This window comes from Episyrphus balteatus, chromosome 3, assembly GCF_945859705.1.
Source record: "Episyrphus balteatus chromosome 3, idEpiBalt1.1, whole genome shotgun sequence".
Taxonomy (NCBI): domain Eukaryota; kingdom Metazoa; phylum Arthropoda; class Insecta; order Diptera; family Syrphidae; genus Episyrphus; species Episyrphus balteatus.
Window position 1 is genome coordinate 49,399,829 of NC_079136.1, and position 15,135 is coordinate 49,414,963.

A 15,135-nucleotide genomic window follows, 5' to 3' on the forward strand; every position below is an offset into this window, starting at 1 on the left:
CAATTTATATATGCAACTGATATCCATCATTCTGTTTGTGCAATATACTTTTTTTTAATTAAAAGAGTTATTCTTTTCTGTTTTGTTTACTTTATGTAAAAAAAGGGTTATATTCAAATTTATTTTTGAATGAATATATTTTAAATTTCAAAAATTATAATATTCTTATTTATAAAGTTTTTTTTAAGCTGTGATTAACAAACAAACAATAATTTTATTTTTCTTATCTTTTTTTTCAGATTGAATAACAAAATAAAAAAAACAAACATTTTTAACTTCTGAAATCCAACTCTGAAGTTCTAAAAATTGTTTTTATTTCAATAAAAACAACAAATAAACAAAAAGCTACTTAAAGCAAAGCAAAGAGAAGAAAAAAAAAGAAACCACTTCAAAATGGCTGCGTTTATTGCGAAACAAATGGTTGGCAATCAACTAAGTGCAGTTAAAGGTATGTACCCACTTAATTTTTTTTTCAAAACTCTATAAATGCATATTTTGTATGTTTAATCGCATTAATACACTACTCACAGAGATATGTTGTATCATTAAAAGAAATAAAACCACAATTCAAGGACATAATTATAACGCGTGCGGCGATGCAGTTGCAGGCAATTACTATTATTATGGTCATAAACTGCGGGTAATGTTGTTAGTTAGTTAGTTAAAAGTTGAAAGTTTTAAGTGCCACTGCCGCCACATAGTCTACGTTAGTTTTTTTTTATTTTGGAAAGTTGGTTGGTAATTAAAAAATAAAAAAATAAAATGTTAAGAATATCCTTGTTGTGTTTTGACGGCGCACAGTGTGGTAATTCGCCAATCTGACTGGACAAAATAGAAAAAAAAAAGTTTAGCCACATGATTTTAAATCATGAGTTGAGCTTCTCAATACAATGGGTAACTGTAATTCATGTTTGGTTTTTTGGTTTTCATCTCGGATTAGCTTAAGCTAAGCTTGAAAGTTGGTTCTTGCCAACAGTTGGATGGAGATAATACAAAGTATTCTATTTTTCGCTTGAGTTTGGTTGACGATTAAAAACGCTTTGGTAGTTTTTTTGTTGTAATTGTTTTTTTAAATTGTTAATCTACATTTGGAGGTAAAGAATTATAATTTTTATTTATTAATTACCATTGCAACTATTTAAAAAAAAATAAATTCTGTAAGATGGCTAGGAAGTGCAAAAAAAATATCTTTGTTTTTCAAATAGAGGTAAAGTTAATTTTTCCGCATTTTTCCGGTCTGAAATTAATTAATTAATGTATTGTGGAGTGTTGTCATTGAAATTAGCTATTTACATGTCTCGCGTTTTCTCGACCGCCATACAACTTTTTTCACTTTTCAAAATGAAGTCAAGATTTTCAAAAAAACAAATTTTCGAAAAATGTGTCAAAACTGCCAAATAAGATCGAAAAGACAGTTTTTTTGATCTTTTAATGAGCAGGTATCATCTTTGGAACATTTTTGACAATAAATAAAAATTAAAAACATATATAAAAGTTTTGTGCTTCAAGTTAAGCAAAAAAAAAAAAAAACAAAAAAGGTGGAAGACACTTTGGACCGTTCTTTAAACATGAATTTCATTTTGCTTGACCAATATTATGTGGTAACTAAATAAACAAAAACAGTAGATAGTGAAACAAAGAAGAAAAGAATTTTTAAAAATTAAAAAAATGGGAAAAATATAACAAACGAAAGGTTAAAAGTGCACCTATCCATTAGAAATAGTTAAAATCAGTAGAATCGCTCTCCGCAAAATTGAAAAAGCATATTCCAATAAAACCGTAAAGGATTTATCGAAATTTTCTTTGAGTGATGGATCAAAATGTATAAAAGATTAAGTTCTGATCCTCTGGAACCACTAAACCACTGGAATTTTCAACTAATCAGGCATTATCATTGATGAATGATGCTTTTCTGTCGGAACACCTAAAACAAGTTAAATGCAAAAAGCAAGCAAGTGTAAAAGGCCAGAAATAGGGACACCAAGAAATTTAGAGAATTATAAGCTTGAAAAACATCGAAGGTAATAATAAACACAGCTGCTTTTAATAGGCCCTTAAGTTTCAAGTTTGCATCGCACGAAAAGGAGTTACTTTTTTGAATTATCTGCAGATATTTTTAAAGGTGATGCCATTTTTTATGATTGGGAAACATATTTAATTAAAATTATTGCTTAAATTTTAATTTAAAGCATGATATTGAGAAAATAAATCATATATGTCACCTGTCAAAAACGTGTGTAAAAGTTCTATTTTTTAATAAAAACTAATTATTCTGCCTCTCTTTTTTCGTGAATAGCAAAAAAATTTTTATTTATTGAGATTTTTCAAGCGTTTTTTTTTAATAATTAAGTATATCCAATCATAGAATATGTTTACGGAAACATAAATTCAAATACTATAAAAATTCATTTTCTTCATCACTATTTTGACCCACTTTTTGCAGAAGTTATAGATTTCTTTTTAAAAAATCTTTCTTTTTTATAGAATTTTATCTATTCACATTCATTTGTTTAAAACTGTTTAGAAAAAAAGTCGATTTAACGCGAGTTATTAATTTTGTCCAGCTAGATTCGTGATTGGCCACACTGTGCGGCGGGAAGTTTTTTGTTAGTCAGTGTGAATTTAATAAAAATTTGTATGGCTTTTTCACAGGAAGCTTTTATGTTGTTTTTATTTTTTAAACTTTTTTTGTTTGTCATGTACCTAGATTGCATTCATAAAATGAATAAGCCTGTAAATATGTTAGACAGAAAAAAACTTTGCATTGATGTATTTACTTTACATTGATAAATAAAAGAATTCTTATAAAGGAATTTAGTAAAACTTTTCCATAGCCAAACCTAATAATAACCGAAAGTTAAATACCTTTGAAGGATTTTAAAAAATTCTATCTTTTAATAGGGTAAATAGGGGTAAAACAAAATTTCAAAAAATTGGCTATTTTCTAAACGCGACAGTGTAAAGAGTTTTTTTTAATCAATAGATAAATTTATTGCAATACTGACAATGGTATTGAAAAAATTCTAAAAAATTTCAAAACCAAGTTATGAATGGTAAGACCTTTGACAAAGTAATGATTTTATAGGTATGTAATTTTTTTTTTTTTTGACAGTTTAAAAAATGTCATTCGAAAGATAATAAAAAAAAGTTAGATGTCTGATACGGATTTTTTTTAAGTCTCTGCGTTTTGAAATATGAATTTTTGAAAAATACCTACTTATTTTGGGGTATTTTTGGGTGAGTTTTTATTTTTTTAAATTTTTTGTAGCATTCAAAAAATCTCAAGCTTATAGAACATGTATAGTCTATGACTGTGCGCATACATGTATTTCAAAATGGTTTTTGACCGAATAACGGGAAAAACAAGTTTTTTTTCCCAAGTTTTTTGACCTTTTTTAACCGTTTTTTATTTTTATCTTTTTTTCTTCAACAGATAAATAAATAAAATTTATATTGTAGATATATAATAAACAGGACTATATTTGTGCAAAATTTCAATTTTGTAGTCACAATTTTGAGATAACGGTAAAATAAAGTTTTATTATTCAACAGGTTCTATCTTTTGATATAAAGCAAATACAAATTTTACCTTTCATTTGGTATATCACACATAACTGTATATTCACTACAAGCTTCACAATGTTAAATTAAAAAACTTGGGAAATACCTCAGAACACCTGTGGAGATCTGTTGATCATGAACAGTATCGTAATCGCAGTTTGGAATTTCGATATAGTTGGCTTTAAAAAATTCTAACTTTTTTTCTAGGCATCGCAGAAATAAGATTGAAACGTCATATGAAAGGTGAAATTATAAGCTTTTACATGACATACAATTTTTTATAAGTTGTCTAAAAAAAATTGATTCAATAGCGTGAGAACATAAAATTATATGTTTTTTTTTTTTGCTTTTTTTGATGTAAATTGATTGAGTTCAAAAAATTCTAGCTCTCTTTGGAGATGCCTAATAGACATGATCGATATATATATTTTTATAAGCTTTCAGGTGGTATAAAATTTATTATAGGTTGTTATATAAAAAAAAATGAATTTTTGGGTTATGGAAATGATTTTTTCACTTTTTTCATAAGAAATGATTGTTTTTAATAAATTATTTTAATACTTTTTGCGCATTGTAAAATTTTAAAAACGGTTTGAAATATTTGGCTTTTTAATGATATAATTTTTTTGTAATCTTTTAAAATAAAAAATTAATATAACAGAAAAGAAAAAAGGTAATTTTTTTAGCATTTTCTTGTAAATTATTATGATTGTTTAAAATAAATAAACGCTTCAACTGACTCATTTTAAAAGCACACAACCTGTTTTCTTACGACGTTATCACGTAAAATCATTATCCGTAAACCGGCTTTACAGACAACCTTTTTTTTCAAAAAGAAAATTGGTAATTTTACTAAATTATACTTGCATAATTTATAAGTTAAGAAGACTGAAAAAATAAAAGTTATTGATACGTGATACCAATTACAATAGTTAAGTGACCTTGTACCTATTACAAGAAATTATTTGAGGTCAAAACATTATTAACCAAATACCTACTTGCTTTATAGTTCTGGTTTATCTTTAGGTAAATTCTAATAATAAATTTAAATTCCAGAAGTACTTAAACCATTCCAACTGATTTACTTATTGACCACAAATTAACCAGTCTTGCTTTGATGTGGTTAACATTTTCAATATAACGTTCAAAGGTTTTATTATCGGCACCACAAAGTGCTGTGAAATAAAATCGATTCGAATATTGTCTACGGTCACCTTTAATATATTTTATTTGCGATATTAGACATATGAAGACAATATAGACAAGTAAGCTATTCGTAAGAAAAATTGAACTTGAAGTTCAGCCTAAACTAAAGCGATTTGGTTGAAACTAGCTTTTTATGGGTTTTTGAACTAAAATTGTTTTATTGAACTAAAATTGAATATGACACAATTGAAAAATATTGATTTTCTCAAAAACGTATCTAACAATAACGATTTCTGTAATGCATGTAATGCAGCAACGTATTTTTTTTTACCGTTTTTTAAGGTACTTGCCATAGAAGCTTTTTCTTTGAGATGCCTTATTTCAATGAAAATTTTTGAACAAAAACGTTTTAGTTACTATACCTAATATACCTAATAATTACAAAAATTTTTAAAGAAATTCATTTTTGTATTTTTAAAAAAGGTTCAATATTTTTTTTTTTTTTTTTTTTATTGATTTTTTTGAAAAAAGGGCATTGAATTCAATTGAAGCTTTGGCTTTATGTGCCAATTAATATTTAAATTGTTTTTTAACTAAAAAAATTTATGATTTTCTCAACAAACCATAATATTACAAACAACTTTAAACATTAGAACATTTTATTTAATTGGAATGACTCAAAAATCTAGGTTTTTATAGTATTTTATAAGAAAATAAAAATTATATAAGTTAGCTTTTAGAACCTATAAGTATTTTCAAAAAAAAAAAAAAAGAGGTTGTCTGTAAAACCGGTTTACGGACGATGATTTTAAGTGATAACGTCGTAAGAAAACAGGTTGTGTGCTTTTAAAATGAGCCATTTGAAGCGTTTATTTATTTCAAACAATCATAATTTACAAGAAAAAGCTAAAAAAAATACCGTTTTTATTTTCTCATTATATTAATTTTTTTATTTTAAAAGCTTACTAAATTATGCAATTAAAAAGCCAAGTATTTCTTTTTAAGAATAAAACCATTTTTTAATTTTTACAATGCGCAAAAAGTATAAAAATAATTAATTGAAAAAAATCATTTTCATTAAAAAAAAACAAAAAAAAAACATGAATTTTTATCTTCTCACGTCATTAATTCCATTTTTTTCCCTAACAACCTATACAAAATTTTATACCATCTGAAAGCTTATTGTCTTATATATATCGATGAGGTCTATGAGACATCTACAAAAAGAGCTAGAATTTTTTGAACTCGATGAAATTTCATCAAAAAAAGCAAAAAAAAAAATTTATTTTTATGTTCTCTTGCTATTAAATGAATTTTTTCCCTAACAACCTATAAAAATTTTATTTATATGAAAGCTTATTGTTTCACCTTTCAAATGACGTATTAATCACATTTCAAAGTTGATCACAAGAGCAGTTAGAATTTTTTAAAGTCAACCATTTCCAGACTGAGATTACGGTACTTCCCACACTCACTGGTGGCTGTTCGGGGGGCAACAGATCTCCACTGGTGTTTTGAGGTTTTACGCAATTTTCTTGATTTGACATTGTGTGGTTAGTCAAGCGTTATGTGTGATATACCAAATGAAAGGTAATTGTATCAGGATGCTTATAAATGTTTAATCAAATTTCTATCTGCTCCTGATAAAAAGTTATAACCTGTTGAATTCTAAAATTTTATTTTACCGTTATCTCAAAATTGTGTTTACGAAAATGATTGAAACATTTAGACGTGGTCATGGTCTATCATTACTCCATATACTTTATTCCTATATCTATTAAAGAAAAAAAGATAAAAATAAAAAACCATGAAAATCGGTTAAAAGCGGCAAAAAAAACCTGTTTTTTTTAAACTTATTTTTCTCCGTATTTAGTCAAAACTCTTTTAACGATTCCAATTTTCATTGATCAGCCCTACATATCCTTTATAATTTGAGATTTTTTTAATGCTCCAAAAAAGCCAAAAATCAAAAACTACCCAAAAATACCCCTAAAAAAGTAGGTATTTTTCAAAAATTCATATTTCGAAACGCAGAGTGTTGGAAAAAAATCCGTATCAGACGCCTAATTTTTTTTTCTTCATCTTTCACCTGGCACCTTTAGAATTGTCAAAAAAAATTTGCCCTACCCATAATCAACATTTTGTCATACCCACAACACCTGATCAACGTTCAAACAACACGTTATAGCGGAGTTCCAGAATTTTTTAAAATTTTTGCTTAAATGCAGTTATCCTTATATCAATTTCCTCTATCTATGGCAAAAAAAAATTAACTCTCTACGACCACGCGAAAATTTCATCTTTCCGTTTTACCCCTGTTTACCCTATTAAATGACGGAATTTTTAATATTTTTTAAATATAATTAAAATTAGTGAGATTATGATTTTTAATGATTACAAAATGTTAATATTCGAAATTCTAGCCAACTTTTACCATAAAAGCAAGTACACACGTGCATTTTATTTTCATAAAGCCGTTTTCAGTTAAAATTTTGGCAGATTTAAAAATACTTTAAGTTTGAAATCAGAAATGGTTAAAAACTCCTATAAACAATAAAATATTCCATGTTCAAGCTTATAACTTTAAAATACTTTCTTCAAAAGAGATTACAAAAATGTTTATCTTCCCAATCCTTTAGGGGACTATTTTATAAGATGTGTTGGTTTAACCATAAAATAATTTAATTTTAAAGATTTTTTTCGGTTTTAAACGAAAAAGTAAAAAAAGGAAACAAGGATCCATTAGCTCCTTTTTTTTTCAAAAAGAAATTTGCTTTACCATATGGAAGTAAAAAGTATGGCAATTTATGATATCTCAACCGTGCCCGGCCTGCCACTCCATAAAATCCAATCTTTTTTTTTTTTCTTTTTCCTATTTTTTTTTTTTTGCCTCTGTTTGGTTCATTTTCGTTTCTTAAACAAAAATATATAAGTATAAGAAGAAGAAATTGTCAACTGAAATAATTCAAGTGTAGAAAATTAAGTGCAACATTTTCTAGTTGAAATAATGATTTAAGGACCCACTCTTTGATGCATTCGTGCAGAAATTTCAAGCTTCCGATAAGAAAAACCATTAAATGGGTGGGTTGATGATGGTTCGTTTGGTTGGTTTAATGTGTTGGTGTTTTACTTATTTTCTTGAATCCTTTGCACAAAAACCAACATCAACAGCAATACACAGAGAAAAGCAAAAATGCGCATTTCTCGAGCTGAATTATTGTAAGATGAACTTTGTGTTGATGTTGCCTTGGTTTACACTTCTTATTTTTTTTTTTTTCTTCATTTTGCAGCCAGGCTATCCACACTGGCCAACTTTGTGTGTTTGTTGAGCGGTGCACAGAGCCGAGAAATATGAAGGATAAGCACTTTACTTACCCTCAACGTGTCGCATAAAAACCCCCCTGATGTTTTCGTTCGTTGTTCATCGTCGTCGTCGTTTTCGTCCTTCGAGAGTGCAAAAGGATAGATTAAGTGGATGCGACATTTATTGTAACCTTCGTGGGTTCCTTTCTCTTTTTTTTTTTTGTTTTCTTTCACTCTTTAATGTTGGCCCTTCAGCTAGATGTAGTGTGATGGAGAAAGAGGCTTAAAGAACAAAGGAACTCTTTCTCTCACCCTCGTCATTTTATACCTCCATATCCTCCTCCTTAAGGCGTAATGGCAACAAAAATCAATTTTGAATAATGTGTTACGATATCGTTTTAAGCCAAAGGATATGAATCCTTTTTTGTTGCGAAAGTTCTTATGTCAGAGAGTGTGTTGTTTATGTGCTCAATGATGCGAGGTGAATTTTCAACAAAAATAACGAAAATTGATGTTCATACTTTAAAACATAATTTGATTTATGTAGATATTCAAGTGAGGGTAGCCGGCAGCATCCCACATTTTTTTTATTTTTAAAGTAAATTATTTTTCGTCGAAAAGGATTTGCCAGGGGACAATCGGATTTTATTTTACGCCTTGTTTCCACTTTGTCAACGACAACACAAAAATATGGCAGATATTACTTTATCTATGAATATATCGATATTCGATATCTATTGACATAAAGTGTGAAAAAGGAAGGAACTTTGCTTCACCTCGAAATGATGCACAGCGGTGCCTTTGGTGCTTTTTGGCGTACAAATTCATTTGCACTGCCATTTCTTGACGAAATGTCATGAAATTTGGTACACTGAATGAAATTTGTATGGAGAATACGAAAAATCTGTCAACTTTTTTCTATTTAAAATGGCGGCTCCAAAATAGCGGTCAGAATAAGCCCTTAAACAGAAATTTCTATTTCATAATAGTTATAACATAGAAATTTGACTTCATTCAGGTCAAAAAGATCTTAGATCTTAAATATAGAATTCATAGATTCATATTCCATGAAAAAAAATCAAAACTTTTGAAAATAAAGTATAAAAAGTGCCAAATTTGTAAAACAGATTTTTAGACCTCTTATTACGCTATTTCATAGATATTTTTTTAAATTACCACCATTTTGACATCTCTTATATATATTTTTCATAAAAAAAATTGAATATTTTGGGGTTATATGGTTGCCAACTATGTTTTTAAATAAGTATTAGAAAACATGATATAGGTAATGAAAAATTTCAATATTCAAATATAACTGAGAATTTATTTTTTCGGTAAACTAAAATATATTTTTCTAATAGATTTTAATAATATGAGTTCAAAAAGTCGAAAAAAATATATGACGTTACGTTTCGTAGATAAACATTCATTTTGACAAAAATGAAGAGTGATGAAGAGTGAAAAAATCAACAATTACTTTCAATTTTGGTTTCAAGAAAAATGTGTTTTGTTTAATGCACTAACGGAATAACTCACGTACCTTACTTTGGCGGACAGTTTGTGGCGGAATCCATAAAAAATTATCTCATTAATTGTATCTAATTAAATGCTAATTTGTTGCGCAAAGCAAAAAATTTGTAGCTCGCATAGTTTTTGAATTATTGAATTTTCCGCTAAAATAAGACTGAAGTTAGCGGACAAAATCTGAAATGATTGAAATTAATGAGTTTATTTGACCTCCAAATTTGTAGCTTTTTAAATGCTTTTCAATTACATAAACTTGGTTTTTGTAGCCTGTTTATTTTGTTATTCAAAATTCCGCTAAAATAAGACTGAAGTTAGCGGACAAAATCTGAAATGATTGAAATTAATGAGTTTATTTGACCTACAAATTTGTAGCTTTTTAAATGCTTTTCAATTACATAAACTTGGTTTTTGTAGCTTGTTTTTTTTGTTATTCAAAATTCCGCTAAAATAAGACTGAAGTTAGCGGACAAAATCTGAAATGATTGAAATTAATGAGTTTAGTTGACCTCCAAATTTGTAGCTTTTTAAATGCTTTTCAATTACATAAACTTGGTTTTTGTAGCTTGTTTTTTTTGTTATTCAAAATTCCGCTAAAATAAGACTGAAGTTAGCGCACGAAATTAGGAAAATTTCATATTTTTTTGATGCCCAAAATTGTAGCTAATTAAATCTTAATTTGCAGCTCAAAAATTAATTTTGTAGCTCCACCCAATCATTTTCTATATTTCAATTTCAAGTTTCAGAAGTGCACTTCCGGTTTAATGAGGTCAGTGGAGACTTTTTAAAAAAATCACTTTTTAAGATTTTTCTTTTTCCATTAATTGTAGCTTTTGTTTTAAAAAAGATAGCTTAGATAGCCTTTCAAAATCCAAAAATATGCAAAATTCAAAAAAATTTTTTTGCAGAAATTTGAAGTAACCTAGACTAAGACGAAATCCTAAAACCTCGATTGCAGCTCGATTAGTTTTTTTGTTATTTAATATTCCACTAAAATAAGACTCAATTTCATTTGTAACGGTCAAAATTTTCAAAAAAGTTGAATTTTCAAATTTTTTTTCTTTTCTAGAAATTGTAGCTTTGCAAAACAAAAATTCATTTTGTAGCTCCTCTTAGTCATTTTCTATTTCAATTTGAAGTTTAAAAAGTGCACTTCCGGTTCGCTGTACCAATGTACGAAACTTTAAAAAAGTCTTTTTTATAAAATTGTATTAGAAATTTAACCAATCTGTTTAAATTTTTTTTGTAGGTATTTATTTTTTTTTTTTTACAAAAAAAAAAAAATAGCAACTGTATACAGATTTAAGACAAAGCATCTATTCCTGACGCGTGCAATTTATTTCCTATTTTTATGTGCTTCCATTTCTTTTCTATTTTCCCATCGGTCTTGAAAAATCAATTGTAAATAAAATTAAATTAAAAAATACCTTTTACGCACACATTCACACACACATTCAAATAAATTTTGACCATTGTTTGATTGTGATTTATAGGATTGGCCATTAAATTGGGTTACATCCTATACTTTCCAATACCATCACCACCAAAACTTCCCACTCGTTTCAAATGGAAACAAAGAGATAAATCTAACATCGAATGTTTCTACATATTTACATTTTTCTAATGAAATTACAATAAAAAAATCGAAAAAAAAAACGAAAATCCCATCGAATGTGTATTCTGTAAAAGATTTTGAGAATTATTTTGGGTTAAAACCCTTTCAAAAATCTGCCACTATTGGTTCATTTCTGGACCCCAATCGAATTGGCACCTCGTCCAAATATATATATGTAAAACCATAAACATACACATTTTTTAAATTAAATTTACAAAAAAAAAAAACAAAATAAAAAAAAAACCATAAGCTTTGTCAGGATTTCCTAATTCAACACACACTCGAGCACCCACTTCAAACAACAACAAAAATTATTTAGATATCGTCAACGGAAAGGAGAGAGGATATGGAAATATAGATTCTTTCTATATTTCTATGCAAATAAAATGGGGTAGCAAAAAAAAAAAAGAGAATGGTTTCCATAAATCAATAAAAACCGGTCAGATTTATAATAATAGGAACAAACGGAAGCCAGGGTGGATGTGAAAGCAGAGGAATTCCTGCTGCTTGCCCATCACATCCACACAGTTTAAAATTTTTTTGGGACCATCATCATCGTCCCAGGAAGGACCAATACAACTGAGTGTACATGACATTGGTCTCTGATGTGGTATTCCATAGTCCGCAATCGTATTGTGGTGAAAAAAAAAAAAAATATTTTAAATCATTGAAAAAACATCACGCAGTTCGGTTAGAGTAGGAAGAGGAGGAGGAAGGATGAGATATCCGAAAAATATACGAAATCGACTATTCGAATAATTGGTTATCAATTGTATTCGGCATGTCCTGCTGAGACTTGTGAAAATTCCAAAATGAGATAAATTAAATGGATAGTGATAGAGAGCCTTCAATTATATTCATCTGCAAAGGATTTTTTCGTCCTTTTTTTTTTCATTTCAACGATTAAAAATTATATAAAAATTATTCTGACGGCAGGAGGTCCTTATTTATCAAGCGTGCGTATCGGATTAACAATGCGGTCCCCGATAAAAATTTATATATCACTCAGGCTGTGATGAAATTTATTTTTCAAGCCTCTGAATTGATTGTGTGCGAGCGAGCCATGACGCCGCGCCGGACGAATATAGCTTTTATATCCTCTCCCACAATCTGGTGTGCTAATTATAGGATATCATCAGAAAGTCGTTGGCGTCAATTCAGGTCACTTGAGTTATATTGGTTTGGATGAGGGGAGGAATGGGGGGTTAAAAATTAACTCTAAAGGATATTTTCATTTTCATTTTTTATAAAATTTTCAATATTATTTATCAAAATTAAGAACGGTCTACTTAAGAGTAAAATAATTTATTGAAAATGTTGTTGACTCTTTATTTTTATTGTTATTATTTGTTGCAACAATAATCTCGTAATGAGTTCAAGATTAATATCGAAAATTAATATGCGATAGGATTACAAATAGGATGCGATGTTGAAACTCCTTTACGTAATATAATTAACGTCGTGTTGGATGTAAAGAGATTAAATTATTATGCATCAGGATTATAGTAAGTATATTGGGGGGGGGGGGGTAAGTATAAAGTATAACCTCGTCATTAATTAGGCTTTGTTTGGTTGAAATTATGGGGATTACTTTCAGCTTTTGACGTTTTTGAACCCGCGAAAGAAGAGATCTTTTGATAAATTTTTGTTGAATCTCTCAACGAATATTTAATATGTTTGCACTTTTGACATATTTACTTATTTTTTTATTTAATAAACAAAATTATTCATATATTTTCGTGTAAGTGAATTATATTTGATTACATTTTCAATTGAAATATACAAAAAAAAAAGGATATTATATTTTTTCTTGAAAGCCTTATTCCATTTCATTTTTTATAAATTGTATATATTTTTAGATATTTATTTGTGTGTGTTTAAATTTATGTGTGAAGAATGTAGGCACAAAAAAAAGAGATGCTTGAGTGATTTTCCATGTTGATGATACTTAAAAAAGGATTTACTTTGATTTTTTTCCTTCATTCTTCTTCCTCAAGGATATTTTCTTTATTTGCTTTCATGGGATCCATTAAACTGTCAAAAGATGTATTTTTTTCAAGTCAAGTTAAAGGATTGAATGGATATATTATATTCAACTTAACTCTCAAACATATATTCTATGTTTCCAAAACATGTGTATTTTTTTTTTTTTTTTTTGAGAATAAATAAGGTTCCTATTTAAATTTCATTTGCATACACTATTAAGGCTTTGAAATGTGCGTCAAATGGAAGAGGTATTTTTCACATTTTTTTTTTTATTATTTTTTTTTTGGTGAAATGAAAATTGATATTAGTTTATGGTCCATTTAGCAATTTGGATGAATATAAGTATATTTTTATGTAAAGAAGACCGAAAATATATTTAATATTTATGTAGCTTATTTTAGACGATGCCATGATATGAAATACTTATATAAAATTTAAATGAAAAAATGAAAATATATTTACTTATATGAGTTATGTAATTCCAATACGTAATGGAGTTGGGAAATTTTAAACTTTCATAGATGAAAATAATTTTTTGAATTTCGGTACTTCTGCAGAACTATTTTTGTACATAAATATTAACAAATTCGTAGTTCCATATTGCTCCAACAGTTTGAGCTGCTAAGTATCATAAGTTGTGGTTGTAGTTAATTTGACTTCGATGAAAACTACTTTTTGCAAAGTAAATTCATCGTTGTAGCTTTTTCACCACTTTAATAAAGTGAAGTTATTTCACATTCTAGGTGGGAATCTAATTCTGATAACAGTGTGTGGTTTTTGTTCCTTCTGAATGTTATATTGAACTCCGCTTTAAGTAAAGAAAAAGGAAAAAGATCGTGTATTTTTATACTTTTATGTTCTACAAAATCCTGCAAAGTTTCACGTTTCTTTTCGAAATTTATTTTTCAAGATCCTAAAAATGGTGCAGTGCATTAATGGTCACGAAACTTGTCCCTCATTGACGCCAATTCCTTTTTTGTTATTTAGAATTAACAACCGCACAGTTAATTTCTTTTTTTGACGGGCTCAGATTCCAATTTCAAATAGAAATAAAACCCATTCATGGCTGACATTAGGACTTTAAATATCCTTAGCGGACCGCTCACGCAACTTCGTTTCTTTGCTTAACATGTCGCGCTATTTCCGCTAAAAAATCTTAAGCACCTATTTAAAGGATGAATTATGAGCAACTTATAATTATTGAATTTTTCAAAACTAAGAGCGAAAAACTTTTTGCAAATACCTAGTTGGAAATTTACAAAAGTAAATATTTTTTTTCTAGCGCCATTTGTTTTTGAAAAAAAAAAAACTACAAAAATTGTTTTTTAAACCTAAAAATAAGTATTCTGCATCATTTTAATTTTGTGCTTGGAAAAATTATCACAAAATGAGTTTGAAAATGTTCACTTTTTGCAAAAAGTTCTCGTTGTAGTTATGTCATTATTTATCTTTCCTTAAGCTCACACTGTGTTAAATCCTTTTTAGTGCCCGCCAAATATTGAACGAAATCTCTACCCACTGATTGATTTCGGGAATGGTTGGTAAAATAGGAACTGAAGTACACAGGGCCGGTTTCAGGGGGGGAGCAGCTTGGGCCGTCGCCTAGGGGCGCAAGAAACTTTTACAAAAGTTATATAAATAACGAAGTCTTTCCAATAGATGTTTTATTTATTTTTACTTTCACAAAGGCGCCCCAATTTTTTTCTATTTTACATTTTCAACGGCGCTCGTATTGTTCGTCCTAAACTTTTTGAAGAATGAAGGCGCCCCCCAATTTTGGGTTTATTTGTTTGGCTTCCAGAAGGACAATGGTGTCCAAAATCTTCGTTCATCTTTGAAGAACAAGGCACCCTAGTTTCTTTTGAAAGACTAAAGCAATCTTAATATTCCTCCAACCAATTTAATTTTTGCAAAGGCGCCCCTATATATAAATCACTAAATCATAGCTGGTAATATCCAGACTGTAATAATGAATAAAGAAACAGAAGGGAGACGGACAG

General features: G+C 28.4%; 1 protein-coding gene across 1 annotated transcript in view; it reads left to right on the forward strand.

The window, feature by feature from the left end:
• Positions 1-250: 250 nt before the first annotated feature.
• Positions 251-15,135, forward strand: part of LOC129916452 (complexin) — a 251,962-nt gene continuing 237,077 nt past the window's right edge. The window contains exon 1 of the mRNA XM_055996428.1: positions 251-448. Within this exon, the coding sequence (XP_055852403.1) occupies positions 394-448 (55 nt within the window). The 5' untranslated portion in view covers positions 251-393. The remainder of the gene's footprint in view (positions 449-15,135) is intronic.